The sequence below is a fragment of the Nannobrachium achirus genome (assembly GCF_963921795.1).
Source record: "Nannobrachium achirus genome assembly, chromosome: 7".
Taxonomy (NCBI): domain Eukaryota; kingdom Metazoa; phylum Chordata; class Actinopteri; order Myctophiformes; family Myctophidae; genus Nannobrachium; species Nannobrachium achirus.
Window position 1 is genome coordinate 52,574,085 of NC_137816.1, and position 23,845 is coordinate 52,597,929.

At 42.8% G+C, this 23,845-nt stretch overlaps 1 protein-coding gene across 2 annotated transcripts; it reads left to right on the forward strand.

Annotated features, from left to right (window-relative positions):
- Window positions 1-1,425: 1,425 nt before the first annotated feature.
- tpp2 (tripeptidyl peptidase 2) lies at window positions 1,426-23,573 on the forward strand. 2 transcript variants are annotated; one of them, XM_080729739.1, is made up of 29 exons: window positions 1,426-1,600; window positions 3,097-3,225; window positions 3,626-3,721; window positions 4,969-5,073; window positions 5,196-5,320; window positions 5,946-6,109; window positions 6,232-6,386; window positions 6,532-6,608; window positions 6,722-6,849; window positions 7,127-7,375; window positions 7,802-7,917; window positions 8,076-8,247; window positions 9,033-9,190; window positions 9,766-9,842; window positions 10,008-10,114; window positions 10,866-11,020; window positions 11,255-11,371; window positions 11,468-11,568; window positions 12,483-12,579; window positions 12,666-12,803; window positions 13,037-13,281; window positions 14,493-14,571; window positions 16,714-16,752; window positions 17,149-17,300; window positions 17,399-17,495; window positions 18,005-18,135; window positions 18,689-18,953; window positions 19,731-19,850; window positions 20,043-23,573. In XM_080729739.1, the coding sequence occupies exons 1-29, from the start codon at window positions 1,436-1,438 to the stop codon at window positions 20,130-20,132; spliced, it is 3,849 nt and encodes a 1,282-aa protein (XP_080585865.1). In that variant the 5' UTR covers window positions 1,426-1,435; the 3' UTR covers window positions 20,133-23,573. The 2 variants fall into 2 exon arrangements, with proteins under 2 accessions (XP_080585865.1, XP_080585866.1); XM_080729740.1 differs by lacking the exon at window positions 16,714-16,752.
- The last annotated feature ends 272 nt before the right edge of the window (window positions 23,574-23,845 follow it).

Consider the following 23,845-nt stretch of genomic DNA (forward strand, 5'->3'; position numbering starts at 1 on the left):
TATGTCATAGTCTAATAGAGAACCAGCACGTTCAAGACGCGGAGCGTTCGCCGTGCGGTGCCGGGGCGGCGCCGGGGCGGCGCCGGGGCACCCACAGCAACGTGTTCCAGGCGGAGCCTGGCGGAGCCCCAGACACGAAGCCCAACCGAGTTACGAAGCCCCCCTGTATCCACGAAGCCCCAAGCGGCGCGAAGGCCAGCGGTCCTTGGTCCTGCTCTTCGCCCCCGAGCGCCGTAGGCGCGAGTGGCCGCGAAGAGCGGGCCAGGGCCGCGCGGCCGGCGGAGCGCCGCGCGAGTTACGAAGCCGTGGTGGACGCAATCGTTATATTAATATTTGCCCAGGCCGTAAGGCCTGGGCAAGCGCACGATAATGGCTAAGCTAGGCTAGGCTAGGCTAGGCTAGGCTAGGCTACGTAAACAACGTCGCAAATATAGTCGCAAACGAGTGACGTCAGCGCCTTCACTAGTAAATGCATAGAGTATGAGTGAATGGCTGTCGTACGCCACCTGGTGGTGATTAGTGTGTGGTGAACTACAAAACGAGCGCTCTTACAATGAACGTCCTGGGTTACCCAAACATCCTGTAACATATATATATATATAAAATGTCACAATGCGACATAGCTCTGTTTATACAATGCTGTAGCCTACCCCCTCCAACTGTATTTATGTTCCCTATTTTCAACTGTTTTTATTTTATTTGTGACACTTGCTTTGGCAATGTAAACGTATGTTTTCTCATGCCAATAAAGCTCCTTTGCTCCATTCAATTGAATTGAATTGAATTGGATGAAGAGTGATAGGTGTTCATCGAGGATCAAGCAAGGCACATAGTAGTCTCACTGTAGTGTTATAGCACCATCTAGTGTTTGTTCTCTTTTATTTCCACTGGTGTGTACTAGTTTTGAGTCTTGACAAGCTGACAGGCAGCACTGCTGAATGGAATGTGTTGGCGATTGAGCAAATGTTAAAGGGTTATATTATATTATACATTTTTTTTTTTTTTTTTTTTTACTACTTACTACTTAGTAAAAGTCAGAGCAGTATAATCAGAGAGTGGTGTCACCGCGGGGTCAGAAACAGCGCTGGTCACGTGGTTCATTGTCACTTTACACCTCATAGACTTCAATGCATTTTGTAAACTTCCGGTTCGCCGTTTGTCACTATACGCCAATAGATGTGTGCGTAGAAGACCTGGTCCCATGAAGTGAACGGGAGTGACGCAACTCTCCATTCTAGGGCTCTGGTAAAAGTAAAGTATAGTTTACCAGGAGGAGTGTGTCTCGTGCCTTTAAGAGAATCTCCTCCTCCCATAGCCTCCTCCTCGTGTTTCCCTCCCTCTCGTTGAGACGCTCACGTTCTAAAATCTCGCGTGAGCAGACCGGACCGTCTCTTCCCCATTTCGCAGCTTTGTTTTCATCGCTACACTGTTGATCATGGCTGCTCACGCCACCGAGGAACCGTTCCCCTTCCACGGGCTGCTGCCCAAGAAGGAGACCGGTGCCGCGTCTTATCTCACCCGCTTCCCCGAGTACGACGGACGAGGCGTCCTTATCGCCGTCCTGGACACCGGCGTGGACCCCGGGGCTCCTGGCATGCAGGTAAAAAAAAAACACAACCGGTTTGGGTATCGTTATCTAGGAATAGGCCTGACTCATTCAGACAGTTAGCACGGGGAGCTAGGCTAGCTTTAGGCTAAACTAACGCATTGGTTCTCAAAGTGGGGTCCGGGGACCCCCAGGGGTCCTCGAAGGGGGGTTTCAGGGGGTCCCATCCCATCCCAGCTAAATGATAGTTAGGAACCAAATGGACCCTTATAGTTCTGTATAACGCAGAGAGTGTACAAAATGGGAAAAACAAATTGTTCCATTTGCCGTAAAAATCTTCCCCTATGGAGGTCCCTGGCATCAGTGGCATGTCTTTTCAAATGGGGGTCCGTGGGCTAATAAGTGTCAATTTGGGGGTCCCTTGACATGAAAAAGTTTGAGAACCACAGACCTAACGTTGACCCTGACATTGTCATGGGTGGCAAGCAAAAACAACAACACCTGTATTTGGGTTAATGCCACACGAAACTGGCACGAACCAAGGATTGTGTCTGTTTATATGTCTGGGCTGCAGGTTGAGCTTTACTCTAGCAGGGGAGTTGGGTAACATTGTGTGAATAATTTGGGAGAATACAGGATTTTCAACCATAGAGTTGTAGTATATCGAGATTCAACCAGTTACTTTGTAGTTGTCATTAGTATCAGCAGTCTGTCATCTAGCTCCCTAGTCGTCCCTACCACTGTTACCAAGCACACAGCATGTTGTTGAAACTCCTTTATAGGTGCATAATGATGTTTGCTTAGGTGAGCTGGACACATGACAGCCAACTGCCAAGTCACATTTGGCTCACTGTCAACTTGTGATGGGTGAGGGTTGACTTAACTTAAGGGTGAGCTGAAAATAATAATCTCTTGCTCAAATGACAGTCCTTTAGTGCAGGGGTTCCCAAACCTTTTTGGCTCAGGGCACCCATACATATTTTTTGCATCCGAGGCACCCCTACATTATATTCATAATTTTCACTTATATTTATGGCATATTTTAGCAATCATGTAGCGAGGAAAACATTGTGATAATAGCCATTTTGGTTAGAACTGTCTGAAAATAACTTTGTACTTCAAGTCTAAAATTATACTAAATATATTTTTTTTAAGTGTCCAAATAAATTTGGAATATTATAAAATTATCTTGCGGCACCCCTGGACTGCCGTCACGGCACCCCAGGGTGCCCCGTCACCCACTTTGAAAACCCCTGCTTTAGTGTCTCCATTCCAATACGTGTAATCACATCCAATAGGCGACAGTTAATAATACATTGATTCTTGACATGAGGCCAGCAGCGCACACCTCGTGGCGCGCTCTGCTTGTGCACAAGTAGGCGATGTGTGGCCTGCTTGAGCGTGAGGCGCAAGTTGGCACCTCGACAGAGTGCAGTTCTAGTTATTATTAATACAATTGCTGTGCTATAATGTATTAAACACATCCACTTCAGTGTTCCTCACATACTTTCAGTTGTTTGCAGCTCATTATCTTGTATTCCTTCCTTTAGACCACAACTGAAGGCAAGCCAAAGATCATTGACATCATTGACACGACAGGAAGCGGGGACGTGAACATGGCCACATCGGTGGAGCCAAAAGACGGAACAGTCGCTGGTCTCTCTGGTAGAACACTTAAGGTCTGCAGTCCTCTTTCCTTATTGATAAAGAAAACAACAGATACATCAAAATGTCAACCGATTCAGTTACTGCGGTTGCTTAAATGCTTAAGATGCTAGGAAGTCCTTAAGCCTTTGCTTGACGGGAAGGAGCCTGATGATTTTAATTGATCATTTTATTGTACTTTCATAGATATACTGTATGTACAGCATATTGCTGCAAATTCAGAGGATTGGAAATATAAGCTGCTTCTCTTACATTCTGCCTCTTTGTAATTGTCTCCTGTTTTAATCTCTCTCTCTCTCTCTCTCTCTCTCTCTCTCTCTCTCTCTCTCTCTCTCTCTCTCTCTCTCTCTCTCTCTCTCTCTCTGTCTCTCTGACTTACTCATTTGCTCTGTTATTAATATGTTCATCCCCCAGATCCCTCCTTCCTGGGTCAATCCATCAGGGAAGTATCGCATTGGAGTTAAAAATGGCTATGAGTTCTTCCCTAAAGCACTGAAAGAGAGAATACAGGTAGGAGGGCATTTCATTCATTCATATTTGTTATGGTAGATATGAATGATAGAAGAAAACTACTACATGTAAATAGATTATTAACGTTCTTACAATATAAATTGTATTTAATAGCCTGTATTTAATGGACCATTTAGTGTGTTGGATTAACAATCCAAAGCAAGTTTGAAGTCTCTGTAAGATTAGTTATACTGTACAGAAATTAAAAAAAGAACATATGCCTGTGCCCTGTGTCAATAAGGGCTATGTATTGGCAAGAATCTGGCAATATCACAAAACATTGGCTACGATTCAATAAAGTATTAAAAAAACAACAACGCTATCCATATATACTATCTGCTCTATATCTCATTATCTACAGCCCAATACAGCTCATTACCCCAATTTTCCCTGATACCTGAATCAAAGTACACCTGACTACATTTAGCTTTAAAGTTGCAAGTGGTAACCACAGCTAGCACATGTGGCTATGAATTAATGATGACCCACCTTTTGAAGAATGTGAAGAAATGGAGTGAAAGTACTTGCAATTAAATGGAGTGAAAGTACTTGCAATTAATGTCTCCTGAGCAGATTTCTTTTTGATGTCTTGTCAATACATATGTTAAAAATAAAACTGCATAATGGCATTGACCTCCTGCCGGTGTGCACAAGAAGTTGATGCTGCTTTGACCGGTCCGGCAGTTTGCGAGACTAGTTCCAGACAGACAGAGACATTTGTTGACAGCTCTGCCATATACTGTAAAAAATATATGGGGGAAGGAATCAATCTTTTTTCCAGGATCTAGTTTCAGCTAGACTTTTCAAATCAATGGGCGACTTAAAAAGCATTAACACAACAATTTGACAAGACTTGACCTTTCACTCTGTACTTAGTCTGCTCTTTTTCCCCTCTACACCAATCCTCTTTGCCGAAAAATAGCCAATCTACAAGCTCACAACGCCTCGCGCTGCGAGGCGTTGTGAGCTTGTAGATCTGCTATTTTTGACTAAAGTTCTCAGAATGTGGCGCTAGGGTAAGTGGTTAATCTACCGTAAAAAGGAGAAATAAAGTTTCTATCATACAAAGATTTGGCGGCCCCCCCTGTAGTAACTCTGAGGAGCCCCTGTTGAAGACCCCTGCTGTAGTGAAATGAATGGATGAATATGGGTCAGCAATAATGTCAAGTATACTGTGAGTTTTAGTTGGGCTAAATATGTCAACCCACTGGATGGTCTTGTAAGCGGCTGTTTCTTTGCACCAATAGAAAGAGCGTAAAGAGAAGACATGGGACCCGGCACACAGAGCAGCCCTCGCTGAAGTCAGCCGCCGGACGGAAGAGTTTGATCTCGCTCACCCCTCCCCCTCACAGGTCACTGAACTGCAAATGATTCTGTGCAGTCATTAACTGGAGGCATATTCTATTGTATCCTATTCCCAAATGGTCTCATCTCTCTCTACTCCCCTCCGCCACAATTTGCTTCCCTTCTTTAGATTGAAAAGCTGCAGAAGGAAGAGTTTCAGAGTCAAGCTGAGGCGTTAGCATCTCTAGAGAAGAAGTACAGTGACCCAGGGCCTGTCTATGATTGTGTACTTTGGCACGACGGCATCACTTGGAGGTTAGTACATTAGGCCCCCCTCCCGATCCCTCTTCTGCCTGGTTATGCTCTTCTATGAAAAAACAAAAACAAAATATGCTTGCAGTCTTGTTTCTGAGACAAAGTGATTATCTTTTACCTCTAGAGCAGGGGTCTTCAAAGTTTTCAGGCCAGGGACCCCTTAGCTGAGAGACTAGGGATGAAGCAGGGACCCCCTCTACATATTTTATAAATGTGTAATGCAGATTTTCATCGATTTCATAGACTTGTTTGACGGCACTGTCATCAGTCTACGATATGTTGGATTCGTGTTTTTAGTTAACTTGACCTTTCACTCTGTACTTGTTCTGATCTTTTTTACCGCTACACCAAACCTATTTGCTGAAAATAGCCGATCTACAAGCTCTCAACGCCTCGCGCTGCGAGGCGTTGAGAGCTTGTAGATTTGCTATTTTTCTCCTCAGAATATGGATGTGAGGGTGCGAGAGTTGTTAATTTAAAAGAATGATCCTATCCCAAAATTTGGTGGCCCCCCTGTAGTAACTCTGAGGACCCCCTAGGGGTCCCGGAACCTCTTTGAAGACCTCTGCTCTAGAGCTTGTTTATTCTCACCTGTACATTTTCCACTGTTGTATGCACCCTTCAGGGCTGTTGTGGATACCTCAGAGACAGGCGAGCTTTCCCAGTGCACAGTGCTGTGCTCCTACAGAGAAACTCAGGAGTATGCCTCGCTGGGAAGTGCCGAGATGCTTAACTACTCGATCAATGTTTATGATGAGGGAAACACACTCTGCATCGTCACAAGCGGAGGTGAGCTATCTCCAGTGTAAACATGCAGATTCATTGTTTTACAGCTCCTCTCGAATGCATAAGAAACTCATCCTGTGTTGCAGACATTTAACATCATTTCTTTTGCGTGTTATTTTTTCAAGGGGCTCACGGGACACACGTGGCGAGCATCGCGGCTGGCTACTTCCCAGAAGAGCCGGAGCGTAACGGCGTCGCCCCTGGTGCCCAAATCCTAGCTCTGAAGATTGGAGACACACGCCTCAGTACCATGGAAACGGGCACCGGCCTCATCCGCGCTGTATGCGACAGAAGTTCTTAGTTAAAAAAAATAATATTAAAAACAACAATTCGTCTCTGCCATTGACACATCTGCCTTGCTCACTGATGTCTTTTTGTGTTCTTTCATTTACTTTCTCCCTCTCTGTCTCTTATCTTCATTGAAGATGATTGAAGTAATCAACCATAAGTGTGACTTGGTAAACTACAGCTATGGTGAAGCCACACACTGGCCCAATTCAGGGTAAGTGTCTATCTTGTGTTTAGTCTGCAGTATATATGTATCAAAGGGGTTCATTTGTCACTTACTCATACAGGTACAAGCAGTGACAAATTAATATATATCCTTTCTTCTAGGAGGATCTGTGAAGTGATAACAGAGGCTGTGCAGAAGCACAATGTGATGTTTGTATCGAGTGCAGGAAACAACGGCCCCTGTCTCTCCACTGTTGGCTGTCCTGGAGGAACCACCAGCAGTGTAATAGGTACACACATACGTGCATGCATATCACACTAGTTGAGCTGTGTACATGCCTGACTTCATCAGTAAAGTATTGTTATAGGAACTGATTAGCCTACAATATTAGATCTTCATCAGGTCATGACCTCCTGAGATGCACCGGACGAGCCTGAATTTGGCTTGAGGCGTGGTGGAACCCCCTCGTTATTAGATTAATTTAATATATGTACTCGTTCCAGAGTGGAAATTAGACCAAGTTTCCATAGTAGCACACAAATAACCATCTATCTAACTATCCACAGGTGTAGGAGCTTATGTGACCCCAGACATGATGGTGGCGGAGTACTCGCTAAGGGAGAAGCTGCCTCCAAACCAGTACACCTGGTCCTCCAGGGGCCCCAGTACAGACGGGGCCCTCGGAGTCAGCATCAGTGCCCCTGGAGGGGCCATCGCATCCGTACCCAACTGGACACTCCGCGGTACACAGCTGATGAACGGAACGTCCATGTCATCTCCTAACGCCTGTGGAGGCATCGCACTTGTGCTCTCAGGTGTGTGGGTTGTGGGGTTTTCACATGCAGTGGGATAAGATTGTGTGTATGTATATTATTATGTGAGTGTTTGTGCAGGATTGTGTTCCTTCGTTCCTCGCTGTAATTTGTTTGCGTCGCTAATATGTGCACATGTACGTGGGACGGTAGTGGCTCAGGGGTAGAGAAACCGTCATTAGAACACGGAGGTTCCCGAAGGGTTCCCAGTTCGATCCCGGGCTCCCCCAGAGTTGGTGTCGAAGAGTCCTTAAGCAAGACTCTGAACCCCTAGTTGCTTCCGGTGAGCTGGTCGGTGCAATGCATGGTTTCCTCCACCATCGGTGTATGAATGTGTGTGTGAATGGGTGAATGCAATGCACAATCTCTGTAAAGCGCCTTGGATAAAGGCGCTATATAAATGCACCATTTACCATTCACGTGATGCAGGTCTGAAGCAGAACGGGATCCTTCCATCTGTTCCTGCTGTGAGGAGAGCATTGGAGAACACAGCTCAGAAGGTGCAAGACATCGAGGTGTTTGCACAGGGACACGGAATCATCCAGGTAGCTGAACTATGGGTGTCATCATGGGCCATATTCTCAATTTGTTATGAATTTCATTCTATTATTAATGCAGCATAACTTGGTTTCCCTTTCACTGCCTTTTTTGTTACTTTCCGTATAACGTCCTTGCTTTATTGTGTGGTCTTCATTTCTGTCAGGTGGACAGGGCATTAGACTACCTCACTCAACATGCCTCTTTACCCACAAGCACCCTGGGCTTCTCTGTAACTGTGGGAACCCAGAGGGGCATCTACCTCAGGGACCCTGCCCAAGTTGTGGCACCCTCGGATCACGGAGTGGGCATCGAACCCATCTTCCCTGAGAACGCAGGTATGCACACGCTCAAACACAACATAGTACAGACAGTCCAGAATTGCTTTAGGGGTGCAACAGTTAACCGATTTAGTGCCATTCCCGAGATATCTCGCGAAATGTACTCGAGTATCTCGAGTGCCATTCCCGAGATATCTCGCGAAAAGTAATATATTACTGTAAGGGCGGTTATCCTACCGGGTACAATGGCGGAAGGTTCCGAGCCGATCTCCGTCGCTGATTTATCATCATCACGGATCCACGAGCACAAAATAGTAATCCCATAACATTGAGGCAGACGGGGGATCTCATCTTTAATGTCCATTATCTCAAAACAAGACTTTAGAAGCGAAGATGGCAATAGATGCTCGCTTATAAAACACATGTTGAAAAGCATCGATCCGATCCGCCATGACACCACGTAAACAATATAAAATAATAATTAAAAAGAATTGTATTTTTCTTTTCTTTCAAAATGTAAAAATGTCACAAAAAAAGTCCAATCTACAAGCTCACGTGTCTGGGATGTGTTGTGAGATTGTATTGTGGCTATTTTTACTATTAGTCACAATACACCTTTGTACAACGAGGTATAAAATAGGCTGAAATTAAGTTATCGATTCATAAAAGAATCTGTTCCATTTTCTTTTAATATAAAAATAAACGAATGAAGAAAACACGCTGTTCGATTGATCGAAAACGTGATCGTGATCAATAGTTGCAGTCCTAAACTGTATTTAGGTGTTGACCAGACATTCTTGCCTCTCCTATTGCTCTCTCTTTTCTCTACTAATCTACTCCAGACAACTCTGAGCGAATATCCCTTCAGTTACACTTGGCCCTTACGTGCTCCGCGTCCTGGGTCCAGTGTCCTTCCCATCTAGAGCTCATGAACCAGTGTCGTCATGTCAATGTCCGCATTGACCCCGTGGGACTGAGAGAGGGACTGCATCATACAGAGGTATGAGGGATGATGAGGAGTTGACATGATAAAGTTGTTTTTTCACGTGTGATGATGTGAAATTATTGAGTAAGATAATCCGGGACTATTCAGGTGTTTCAGGAACAGGTTAGAGTCAAGAGCCAAGATAAAGATGAAAGGTCACTTGTGCTGCGTTCACAATAGCAATTATAAAGTGACAGGCTACATGCTATTTTCAGTGGAAATCGGTGACACGATGCCAGACACTTCACTTTTCTTAGCGTTTTATCGACACAATGAAGCGTTAAGCTGGTTAGTTTGAATTAGATTCTGGCAATCAGATATTCATCAATAAAATACAAAATAAAGTTGGATTACAATAAATGATTATATGTGCTTTGTGCAGCCTATCAACAGTAATTTATATTATGTACAGTATCAACAACAGGCCTTCAACAGTTAGTATCCGGGTAATAAACTGTGCAGTCTATCAACAATGAATATATGAATTAATATATGTACCGTATATTATGCTATTATTATAATTATTACCATCTTGTTCAGTTTGTTGGCATCCCTTGTGTTGATGTTGAATGTCTTATGTGTATGGTTAGGTGTGTGGTTACGATACTGCTGCTCCCACCTCTGGTCCTTTGTTCAGAGTCCCCATCACCGTCATCATTCCAACCAAGTGAGTACCCACACTGCTTTGCCAGGTGTCTTTCTTTCAGGGTAGATAGATAGATAGATAGATAGGGTGATATCTATAGATAGCTAGATAGATAGATAGATAGGATAGATAGGGTGTTGTTGAGGTGGTCTCTGTGTGACCGCTGTGTCTTCTTCCCTCTGGCAGAGTGGCTGACAGTCGTAACCAGGAGGTATGTTTCACAGACGTCCACTTCAGACCAGGGCAGATCAGACGCCACTTCCTCACTGTTCCTCAGGGAGCCTCCTGGGCAGGTTTGTGTCTACCTACCTTGTATCTCCATTTCAACAATCTATTCGTTTTATTTATGGTATGAAATAGCAGATCTACAAGCTCACAACTCAATGTATCACAACATATGGCGAGCTTATAGATCAACAATCAACAATCTACAACTCACAATATACAGTACAACTCACAATAACATTTAAAAAATGTTGAACATCTTCACATACATGCCCAAAACAAGACAGGGTCCTACATGGGTCCAATTTCGCCCGTCAATAATTAGATCCGTAAACCAACCCGTCACCTGTGATTATATCAAAATACAAACCAGACCCTTCTGTCAAAAAGTGGAACCATTATCCGCCTGTTACCCGTGATTACATGCAGTAAATAGTCTACAGACAGTCACTCAATCTAAAAGTGTGTTAAATGCTTTTAACACAAGATAGCAGCCTTCAACAATAGTCAGTGGTCAGGTTCGTTTCTATAATATAGCCACGTGCGAGAACGTGCATACACGCAGTATGTACGTGTCATTGTTTACATTGTCTGATGATTTGGATTTGAAGGTTGAAGGGTAACCGTCAGGTACCTGACCTGTTGCAGGATAAGTACTGTTTAGTGTCTTGTCTTGCCTTTGGTCATGTGTTTTGTTTTTTACTCACCTCTACTTGTTTACTTGACTCCCTTTGTTCTGCTGTCTTACCGTACATTTTAAAAGTATATATATATTTTTGTCACTCATCTCCTACCTCTGTCTCTGTCTCTGTCTTGCAGAGATCACATTGACCTCTCACTCTGGGGACGTGTCTTCTAAGTTTGTTCTTCATGCAGTGCACCTGGTCAAGCAGAAAGCCTATAGAGCCAATGAATTTTACAAGTTCTCTTCGCTACTGGAGAGGGGCTCGTTGACCGAGGCTTTCCCTGTGCTGGTACATGAATTTACTGTATATACTTATACTGTATATACACTCAGTATTGTTTCATATTATTTATGACATTGCAGGGCAAGCCATTTAAATGTACTTATTTGATGATGGTTTGAAAGGTGTTGCGAGCAAAGTAATGTTGGACCCCTTTAAACAGTAGATGGTGCATCTCAAGGGGTTTATCCACTGATTGAATGATTGAAATAAGTGTACTGTATGTGTTCTCTCTCCTTGCAGTCAGGTAAGATAGTAGAGTTGTGCATCGCACGCTGGTGGGCAAGCCTCGGTGATGTCACAGTCGACTACAGCATCTCCTTCCATGGCCTCAACACGTCTCCCTCTCCCATGCATATAGTAAGCAGTGCATGAACACAGCAGTGCACGAACACAGTGAATTAATGCTTAACACAGGTGTTGTCTGTAATCCCATGTTTGCCTTCCTCCTCCCAGAATGCATCAGAAGGTGTGACAAGCTTTGAGGTGTCTTCTCCTCTGAGATATGAGGATGTTTCCCCTAGCATTACCCTAAAGTCCTGGGTCCAGCCCCTCAGGTAACGCACGCACACACACACACACACACACACACACACACACACACACACACACACACACACACACACACACACACACACACACACACACACACACACACACACACACACACACAATTTACAATCAATATACAATCTAGGCCAGGGGTCCTCAATGTTTTCAGGCCAAGGACCCCTTAGTTGAGAGAGAGAGATGAAGCAAGGACCCTCACAGCCTTTTCATAGATTCCATATACTGTAGTTTCATCGTTTGACAACATCAGTGTATTTTGGATTCATGTCAATTTGTGTTTTCAGATGCACTTGAACCGTTAATACTTAATAAACTTGACCTTTCACTCTGTATTTAGTCTGCTCTTTTCCTCCCTCTAAACCAAACCTCTTTGCCGAAAATAGCAGATCTATAAGCTCACGGCGTTGTGAGCTTGTAGATCTGCTATTTTTGGCTAAAGTTCTCAGAATATGGACGCTAGGGTTCAAGTGGTTGATATAAAAAAGGAGAAATAAAGTTTCTATTACACAACTATTTGGAGGACCCCCTGTAGTAACTCTGAGGACCCCCTAGGGGTCACGGACCCCCTGTTGAAGACCCTTGATCTAAGCATTTAGCAGACGCGCCTAATCCAGAGCGATTTACAATAAGCAAGGACAGCACATGGTAATACATCAAATGCATAGCGATAGTAATCTAGGATAGTTGGTAAACCAAGAATCTATCATCAGTTTAGCAGTAGTATAACAAGAAAAATAATATGTACATTGAAACTATACACACACACACACACACACACACACACACACACACACACACACACACACACACACACACACACACACACACACACACACACAGATTGTCTTGCTATGTACTGTATCATACTAATGCTAACTATGTGTTCTGTCTGTTTTCATAGACCTATAAATTCTAAGATTAAAGCCTTAGGATTGCGGGATGTTCTCCCTAACAATAGACAGCTGTATGAGATCGTGCTCACCTACAGCTTTCACCAGGTAATGTTGGCACATCACATGCATACTAGGCAAACGGTGGGATTTTCTTCTTTTGTGTAATTTAATTTCCATCTCTCTGTTTTCAGCCCAAGAGTGGTGAGGTTACGCCTAGCTGTCCCATGCTCTGTGAGCTACTCTATGAGTCTGAGTTTGACAGTCAGCTCTGGATGCTCTTTGACCAGAACAAGAGGCTACTGGGCTCAGGGGATGCCTACCCACACCAGGTACAACCTCAACCTTTAGGACAATGCAAATGTCCCTTTCTTGGCTGACACATGACTTAGGCTCAGATAAAGTTATGTCTTCGTTCAAGTATGTGAATTAACTTTTGACAATGTGCATTTGCACCAGCTGTTTACTTTAAAGTCTGAGAACAGGCACATTTGGAAAGATGACACACTTCTTTAACTTCTAGAGTAACTTGATCCTAACAAGCTCAATGCTGTCTCTCTCTCAGTACTCTCTGAAGCTAGAGAAGGGTGATTACACGTTGCGACTGCAGGTGCGTCACGAGCAGTCCAGTGAACTGGAGCGCCTCAAGGACCTGCCATTTGTGGTCTCCCACCGTCTGTCCACCACACTGAGTCTGGACATTTATGAGACCCACCGCGCTGCCCTCATGTCCAAGAAGAAGGCCAACTCTATCACCCTGAATCCAGGGGCCACTCAGCCCTTCTACGTCACAGCCCTGCCAGATGACAAGTAAGTGGAGAGTTGACTAGAGGTGATTCTTTTAGATTTACCTCTGAATCGTTTACGTAGATTCACCGTAGCTGGGCTTATTTTAAGTGCAGTGATGCTGGTACAGTAGGACTTTGTCCTGTCTCTTTGCCATGGGCAGTCACCAAATTGTAATTTTCTTGTCAATTAAAAACATAGTGATTGTTGTTATATTGGTGTAAAATGTCACCATATTATAATGCCACCAAAGTAATTAATTTAGCTATGTCCTTATTTTGGTGCTATTTGGGCCTACACAAACGTAATGTAACCTGTATAACCATGTAAGATCAAACACAAGTTAAATGCTGCACTTTGTTCAAAATGAATTGTCATGACATAGAATGTCCCTGGGACCCATCTACTGTAAAAGACCACTCCTGGGGTCCCGGGACCCATTGCATAGAGAGCCTTGCAACATAAGTGCCATACTCAAATGTGTCATGACGTCATTGGCATGGCAAAAAACATCTCTCTGAAGGGTTTTAATGGGGGGGGATTGAGATGAACGACTAGGGGTGTAACGATATAGTAACTGAATTGAAAACATCGATTTTAATTTGCAATAATCTACTATATTGTTTGCAAAAGCAAAATATCGTACCGTTTTGGCTTTGTATCGTATCGTTTTAAAATGTGGTAATCGGTATCGAATCGTTTTGCAATGCAAATAATTGATTGTATGGAAACTAAGTATTCGTGCCTTGTATTTAGCAATTTTAAGAGGGAAAATGAAAAAGAGGGGTCTAATTACTTAAGTTTTCCATTCCATATAGCTACTCTTGGTCTATCGATAAATGTGTGTAATCTCTGTGTTCATGTCAAGGTGGGTTTGTCCATATGTGTTGAAATATAATGTCCATGTATTTGCTAGATAATCACACTGTTTACCTCCATAATAATAAATTATTTTTACACGTTTTACACAGATTCAATTTCTTTGCTAAATAGTTACTATATCGATTTTAAATCATTGAATCGAATCATATCGCCATGAATTAACCAATGTCCTCCATGTATCGTATCATTAACCATGTATCTTGATGCGTATCGTATCATTGTTAAAATGTATCGTTACACCCCTATGAACGACCCATTAATGAGATTTTGGATGTGTCTAACTCTGTCCTATTCTATTCCCCTGTTGTCTCCCTCTTTTTAATCTCACTCATCTGTCATTTCCATTCCTGCAGGATCCCTAAGGGCACGTGTCCAGGATGCTATATGACGGGTTCTCTTGTTGTGCCCAAGGGTGAATTTGGCAAGAAAGCCGTAAGTGTAAATCTCTGCCCTCCAAAGGCTTTTATTGGTTTCCACTCTTTATGTTCTATACTCCTTTTTTCCATTACAGCTGGGGCTTGGGTTCAATGTTATGTTATCTTCTTGTTACATTATATTCCTGCCCTGTCCGTATCTTTGCGGACGGTGTCACGTTTAAGGATCCCATCATCACCTCTGTCAGATCTCATCATACTCTTAACTTATTCTGTTAATTGTATCCACCATAATTCACTGGATCTTAAAGTGATATTTCACACTGGCATCAATGCTGGTGACCTGAACACGTAGTCAATGGAATACTGTATATATTCAACACTTGACTTTCAAGAAATACTACTCCAGTCCAGTCACCACCAGCAGTGTTTCCCTAATGCATTAAAGAGAGGCCGGCCGCCGCCCCTTAAAATCCAAAATCTATGATTGGATGGAGAAACCGCTCTCAGTCTGCGCACCGAGTGCAAACAAGCGTCGCGACCCACAGGCACTATTGTATTATGGAACAGAAGTTTACTTGTTGTCCCATACATCATTACAGCTTAGCTGTACATTTCTCAAGATTAATTTAAAAACAAATTGATTTTAGAGTGGTGTGGTTTGTGGTTGTCTGTAGCCCCATTTCCACTGTAGGGCCAACCCAGAACCAGAACTTTCCAGAAACAAGAACTTTCAAGAACCTGTGAAGTTCCCGGGACCAAGTTCTGCTTACATTTCCATATAACCAGAACTAACCGGGAAGGTCCCAAAAAAAGACCAGCAGCGCTGCTGGCCCCTCCCATAGGTTCCCAGAACTAAAGTTTAGTTCTACCTCAGGAGCAGGACCTAAAAAAGGTTCCAGGAACCTTGTCTGGAACCGGGCCGTATGCAATGGAAACAAAACCAGAACAAAAAATAAATAAAAAATATGTTCAGGTTCCTGAAAGTTCTGTTTCCAACTTGCAGTGGAAAGGGGCTTATGGCTACATGTGCAGTTTGTGTCTGTTAGCAAGCAACCTAGCCTACTGTGTGGGGTGGAGAAATTAACAACATGCAGTTGCCAGGTCTGATAATATAAGCCATGTTGTGCTAGGTTAGAGGAAATAACATGCAGTGTTGCCAGGTCTGACTATTATAAGCTATGTGAGGCTTTTATTTCTGTAAAGTTGCTTGTAGAAGTCTCAAAATGTATGATCCTTACACTTGAAGGGGGATTTGTGTGCCAAAACCAGCACATTTTAATGAAATGTCAATCAAGTCAAAGTGAAATATCACTTTAAATGAAGACATCAAAACTAACAACCACCACATTTGCTCTATTTCAAGGGTTGCAAATGCTTATTACAACTTGCAATTATTTGATTACGTCCATCGTACCAAATATTTGAATTTGTTTAATCTACTTATCTCTGCTTTGTCTCACTTGCCTGCTTCAAAGAAACCAAAGCAATGGGCTGTGTAAAAGCGCTGTCCAACAGTTGCTATTTTGTGCTTCTGGCAGTTTCTCAAGTAGCCATTGCAAAGTCATTCCCATTAACCATTAAATCGTTTTTATATGTGGTAGACTTGTCCGGAGTTTGGTTTGTACTTGGACTGCTCTTTTGTCCCTCTCTACACTAAATCTCTTTGCCAAAGATATCCGATCTACAAGCTCACAACGTGTTGCAAACGCAACGCGCTTTGAGCTTGCAGATGGGCTGTTTTTGGTAAATGTTACCCAGAATAGGGATGCTTAAGTTTCTTACAACATTGTATTGACTATTCTACAAAGACATGATGGTTCTATGTGTCTGTCTGTCTGTCTGTCTGTCTGTCTGTCTGTCTGTCTGTCACACTGCTACCAATTATGTGTTTCAAGATTTTACTACTAGTGTTGGAACTACTGTGGTGGCACCAGAGGTGCAGAATTGACCTTTGTGGCAGAGTGCATAGAGAGGTAAAACCTGTGACACATGGCCACAGGAGGGCATATAGTCATTCAATCTCAGCCGCAATGGCCAATATGAGCACATAAATATGGGGATATGGTAAACTGTAAAACATTTGAAAGGTAGGTGAATAGATGATGATCCACTTGATGGGACGAAAGATAAATGAAGAGAATCCTTATGGTGTGTTTGTGTCTTTCTATTCCTTACTGTGTGTTATTCTGACCACCAGGGGCAGGCTTCTGCAAAACGACAAGGAAAGTTTAAAAAGGTACTGGATGAGCTAGCATTCACTGTTCAACACAGAGCATCGTATGCTCTGCCACCACCTGGCTTTAGAGGGGAAATCACCCTGGGGAGATGATGGACTTGTTATATCTCTCTTAATGATGTAAAGACCATGTAACCATTAAAAAGGTGCAATGTGTTTTCTGGTGGTCAGCAAAATGGCACAACTTTTAAGAATCAAATTTGACAATTTAGAATGTTTCTCTAATGACAATGATAGTTAGCACTTCATCTGTTCTACCTCCATGTGTGCTGGCATATTCTGAATCTCAATTGCTATACGTAAATAGAGATAAAAAAAAGGACTGTGGTTTGTGCATAGATGCTTGGATATTCATTTGTTTTGACCACAGTATTTTTTGTGTGTGTGTTCGCGCAGGACATTGTTCCAGTTGTCTACCACTTGATCCCTGCGCCCAACAAGGCCAAGAATGGGGGGAAGGAGAAAGACAAGGAGGTGGAGAAAGAGAAGGATGTGAAAGAGGAGTACTCGGAGGCTCTGAGAGACCTGAAGATTCAGTGGATGACCAAGTGAGAATTCTCTTCTCTTTTACATGTCCTGTCCTGTGTTTCTAGCTGTGTTTGTGTCTGAGCCATTCTTTATCCGGTGGTATCTCTGTGGTCCTCAGGTTGGAATGCAGCTCCCTCTACGATGAACTGAAGGACACACATTCCTCTTACCTCCCTCTGCATGTGCAAAGACTGCATCAGTTGGACTTGGAAAAGGTTTATAACACACACACACTACATTTGTGCTGACATTTCTCTAGCTCTAAAGCAGGGGTCTTCAATGTTTTCAGGCCAAGGACCCCTTAGCTGAGAGAGAGATGAAGCAGGGACCCCCTCTACATATTGTATAAATGTGTGATGAAGATTTTCCTCGATTTCATAGATAGATTTATAGACTTGTTTGACAGCATTGTCATCAGTGTATGTTGGATTCAAGTTCTCCTTGGAATAGGGATGTGAGGGTTCAAGTTGTTAATTTAAAATAATTATCCTATCACACAAGGATTTGGCAGCCCCCCTGTAGTAACTCTTAAGGACCCCCCTAGGGGTCCCGGACCCCCTGCTCTAAAGAGAATGACGCCAGCACTCACCTTCCGTACTTCAAGTACTTTAATTTAAAGTAAGACAGGCAAAAAATGTGTTGTATCGATCATTTATGACTGAAGTTGTGCTAAAATTTCCTCCTTGTTTGATCTCTTTAACACTAGCCTACTGTTTCTCTGCAGGAGCGTTTAAAACGTCTTCCTGAGGTAGTGTCAGCCGCTGACATAGTAATGTCCAACATCGACCAGACGGCCCTGGCCGTCTACCTCACCATGAAGACGGACCCCCGGCCGGACGCTGCGTCTATCAAGAGGTACCCACCGGTTTGTTGAATCGTTTTGAACTGGCTGATGAGACGAGTACGTTTTACATGCAGACTAGGGATGGGACGATATGACAATTTCATGTCACGATTATTGTGACCAAAGAAATAGTCATTTATTATATTATCACGATAATCAAAATATCATCAACATCTATTATCCTGGGGTGGAACATTTTGAAAAAAATAGCTAATCTACAAGCTCAAAACGTGTCGCAACAGAAACGGATACAGAAGTAACTATCTTGTACGTTACTTCCAGGTCCATTTTTACCAATCATAGAGGGTTAAACGGTGCCGGATATGCAGCTTGGCGGAGGCTAATTTCACGATAAATTTAAATCTCCACCATACGATTATTGTGAGTGTTTTTTACCACGATAAACGATAATAACTAGAAAGATGCAATTGGAAATTGCACGTGTGGTTGCCGTGACGTCAGTTTCGCCATTTGAATTTTCCCCATTCAAGTCAATGGGGAAAATGCATTCACTAAGACCAGGGTTATAGAGTTGGGGCTGACACTGGCATTGCTGTGTTGCAGTGACATGGAGAAGCAGAAGTCCTCGCTGCTGGATGCGTTGTGCAGGAAGGGCTGTGCTCTGGCTGACCAGCTCCTGCTTCCCCCTGAGCCCCAGGATGGGGCCAGCGCTGAGGGCTCAGGAGGACCGGCGCCGCCAGAGACAGAGACGGAGACAGAGGGGGAACCGGTGGGCAGCAGCTCTGACGAGACCCAGGAATCTGTTACCAAAGCCCTCACAGACACATTCTGGGAGGTGCAGAAGTGGGCGGAGCTGACTGACACCAAGGTAAAAAAAAAACAACCTCACATAAACAGAATTCAATTATTTATTAATGATTATACTTTGGCAAAAATGTGTCGTGCTTGACAAAAGAAATATATTTTTTTGAGTAGGCTTAAGTTATTGATATATATTCTTTTACTAAATCAAAACGTTTTATTGTTAAAACATGAAAGCTCTATATTCTGATAGTAATTGTTGCTATAGTATATAACAGGTGTCTCCATCTCTCCACCTCTTAGTTAAACAGATAATACTTTATCAGGTGGGTCACTAATTTCAGCCAATCAGGAGAGAGTACCCATTTATCAGTTTCAGTTGTTTTCAAATTCCAATTGTATGTGCTCACTTCTTCATCACTTCCAATTTCACTTGTTCTGTAGGAGTTTGTAGGAGTTTGCCATCCCGACCAATTTCAGTTGTTGGGATTAATATACGTGGGCGGCCCACCCTCATAAAGCATATGTGTGGGAAACACGGTCCATGAAGGACACCAGTTAATTTCTGTCAAAATGAACTGGAGTCCTGTGTCACTGACAAATGGTTGCTATGTGTTTACTACCCGGTCACAGCTCATTTACGTGGTTACTGGTTTATAATCCCAGCCCTCTCTGCGATGGACAGTTTATCACCCCACTGTCGAGTTTAGCCATTTTTTAAAGATATGAATCATGACATGAATGTCTGTCTTGCGTGGTCAGCCACATGTCCATACTAACTCATTCTGAAGAACCATGCTATAGTGGCTTATGGGTTTGTTGGTCTGGTCTCTTCACTGTTCAGGTCTTGACATTTTCCTATAAGCATGCTCTGGCTACTAAGATGTATGGACGAGCCTTGAAATACGCCTCCAAGACAGTCGAGGACAAGCCCAGCAAAGAAAACATGAAGAACTGCATTCAGGTATGAAGCAGAAATTACTACCCTTTCCTCTCTTTTTTCCCCCCTCTTTTACTGTATCTCTAAATGTGTCTTTTGTTTTAGTTGCTTGTTGCAGTAACTTAACCATACCAGCGAAGAAACAAACATAAAATGCTAATTCTAGATGCAGACTCTTAACATCACTTCCTCTCACTTGCCTTTTTTATTTTCCAGTTGATGCGTCATCTTGGATGGACGCACTGTGCCACCTTCACTGAGAACTGGCTTCCTATCATGTACCCTGTAGACTACACACCGTTCTAGACAAGCGTCACACGCAAACACACAGCAACACGGCCATTATGGGTTCACACATGGTCGCTCATATTTCATATTCCTCAGGATCACATCGTCTACCCATCTGGCCTCCCGGCTGCCTCTTTAAAGAACAATAACACACAAGCAATCACCAAAATAAAGGAAACGGCAGAGTATGTGAAGGACCCCAGTACATTTGGGTGCATCCTTTTGGTGATCATCTTGACCTACTACTATGGTGAAGCAGAATGGTCTCTTCTGAGTTGATTATGCAGAAAGTGGAGCTTTCTTTCAGTCACTTGGTGGGCGCTGAATGGTTTGTTGGCCGTCAGAAGCGGTTGCCAGATCTCCAACTGGAGCCCAGTATGAACAAATCTGAATTCATGATCTGGAGATAGTGGCTCAATGCTTCAGGGTTTCCTATTATCTTGGTAGTTTCTTGTAGAGCTGAAGGTTTTCAACCTGTTCAGACACCATGCCTCATCTCTAGAAGTAACCTCATATCATTAATGCAATACAAGGGCCAACGAAGACCCTAATATCAATCTACATGCCCTCACTCCCCCCCCCCCCCCCACTCCCTTCAGATTATTGCACCGATAATATACCAACTTTCTGGTCATGCTTCTTCTGACTGGTTTTATTCTTCTGACAATCCATCCCTGGCTTATAAGCCTAAATTGTACTCAGTCGTTCACCAAACTGATTTTGAACTGAAATTTCACACTTGGTGAAAGAACACCTTCAGATGCTTCTGGGTGTGATATCAGTATGTCGTCATAGCCAGGTCTCCCGACACAAGATGGTCTTTTTATTCTCGTCTTTGTCTTGTCCACACTTATTTACTCATCCTCTCCACTCAGTCTTGTCCACACTTAAAGCTAGTACACACTATTTACTATTTACTCATTGTCTTCAGTCTTGTCCACACTTATTGCTAATATATTTACTCATCGTCTCAAAGGACAAGACCATTTGAGGTGCCTTTTATACCCTTACCACGTTTAATGACACATGGGCATTGTCCATAAGAAGCAGAAGGTTGTCCATACACCAGTATAACCACTTAATCCCGGTTATCCAAATAGTACATCTTCGCCTATGCCCAAACTGGGGACACCACTGACCAGGGTGAATGTGGTTAAGATGCATTCAGTCATTGCAACCATAAGCCTTTGGCATGTGGGTTTAGAGCCATTTACGCAGTATGCATTGTCTTGTCACTATATCCAAAAGGCAGACCTGAATGGCTGCTGAACTAGGATCAGCACCTCATCCTCTGATGTGCCCCAACAGAAGATTCTGTTGGGAAACCAAAAGCAATTTTGACCATGTGCATTTTGTCATGACAACGAGGCAGACCTGTACTAAACATGGTTGGTTGTTGTATGTTCACTTTTGATTTGATCGTGAACAACACGGTATTGGAGCCATTTCTCTGCAACATTAAATGTTGCAATTGTACACAATGTCAGAAAAAAACTATGTACATACACACATTGTAACACAATTATAAAGAGGCAATATAAGTATACAAAACAAATATTCTCCTTTAACATATTTTGAATATATGCATGTCTTCTTGGATATATGTAAAATTTGGATTTATTTGGAAGCAGATTTTAGTTTTATCTCAATTTGGAAGAGATTTTTACTTAGAAATTGCAGAATTTCCCAATGTCATTATTTTCATGGGTGAGAGTTAGTGAATGACTGTATGCATACTAGAGAGTGTATTTGTGTAAAAGAATGTTTCAGTGAAAGTGTCATTAGCAAGTCTGCTGTCAGATCTATCTTTTTCTTTGATAAAGCACGTTTTTCTTTTTTTTCCCCTTTTTTTTTCTTTTCCCCACAACGAATGTCCATGTAGTTTGGAAGTATTCTATGGTCCCTGTGCAGGACCATGGACATCTTGTACCTATTATTACAAAAACCTGACCTGAATACTGTAAAGAATGTGGATTCTGTTAACTTGCTATAGCATGTACGTATGCTAGAGGGGCTTGGTGTGTGCCAGTTGATGTAATGAAGTTGAACTGACTACTGATTTTCAGAGTAGTTCTGCCCAGCCTCAAATGTCGTTTTATTTATGTCCCTGTGTTAGGCGGGTGGTCTCGTATGGCCAGACTGTTGCCTCCCACAATTTCCAAATGCTTCCATATAGCATTTAGAGATTGTGGAATAGTTTTCTGGCTACGTGAGACTAGGCAGTGGGGTACATTCTTCTGGCAAAGCCAATTAGTCCTCCCTTTTGGCCTGTTCTATTCTAGTTAGATTCACATCCCCAAGGGAATGCGCTGTTGCTGAACGGTGTTTTCTGCATGACCGCAATGTGTAGCTTGTATGTATTCACCAGATCAGATCTCAACTTGAATGAACACTTATGGGAAATCTGGAATCGTGATGGTTTTCCCGTTTCCATCATCAACCCAACAGATGGTGGAACCTTTCCTGTTGTATTCCTCCACAAGACCCCTAGACGCTTGTAGAATTTATGCCAAGCACATTGAGATACCGTCTCCTTTGTTGATGTTCGCTTTTTCTTGTTTAGTTTTTGGCAGTAACCTGTATTTAACCTGTATGTAGTAGAAAACATTGCATATGCCACTTGGTAGTGTAGGTGGAGCTACAGTGTCACCACACTGCTTAGTTGGGACACTTGAGATGTTCACCAATATCCACAAGTGCACAAGGATTTCTTGGAGTCAGGTTTTCAGTTGAGTTATTGCTCATATCCCTCCAAAGGTCAAAGAGTCAGTAATCTGTACCTCTTAACCCAGAATGAGGTGTCCATTTTTTTAAATGTCAGACCTAAATTAAACTCAAATGTATATGCCGTCGCATGACTGTGTTGCTTGCCGACAAGAACTGATCTTCAAGCTAACAATGCGTTGCTCAGGATCTGTTATTTTTGTCAGAACAGATCGCGAGTAAAAGTGTCGCCTGCTGACAATATCAGCTCTAGAAGCTCACAGCACATTGGGAGCTTTTACTGTAGATAGGCTATAAGTGCACAACCCTGGTGTACGACGTAAATCAGGCTTAAATGAGGCATTATGTTCAGGGTTCAGCTGTCTACATGTTGCCAATGACAGCCGGAAATGGCCTTAACTTTTCTTTTTTCACCACAGGACTACCGTCCATTGTGGACACCTAGCAGAATTCTCATATCTTTACTGCTCCCTCTCTGCTGGTGTCCAAACAAAGATTTCAGAAGTACTTCTGATGTCTTGTATTTATATGTAGTATTCTAAAAATCTAGTAAAATGCCAATATTTTAAGGAATGTTACGAGTTTAAGGTTGTATGTTCATAGTAATATTTTATAACCATTATTCCTCAATGACATATGGAAAGAAGAACCCTATCTATGTCACACTATTTTGTGATCACATGTATGGAACTATGTCACACACAAGGAAAATGACAATAAAAGGATTTGAGAGAATTTGATGCCCTGGTTTTTATTTATTTTCATGTATAGCAAGACTTTATATGGCCTGCAGGTTTATATCGGCCCTTCTATAACGGATATTCTTGGCCATGTGTTTGTTAATCTATTGTGTAACATATCAAGCTATTAAAGATTTTTAGAGAAGCCCTTTGTATGTAGTAAAAAAGAGTTTATTAATTCTGTAACCAATCACATTAATTCTGTTCAATTTCATATAGTTTTAAATTGTCCTACCACCAGTGAGGCCATCAGAGGCACGTACTTTC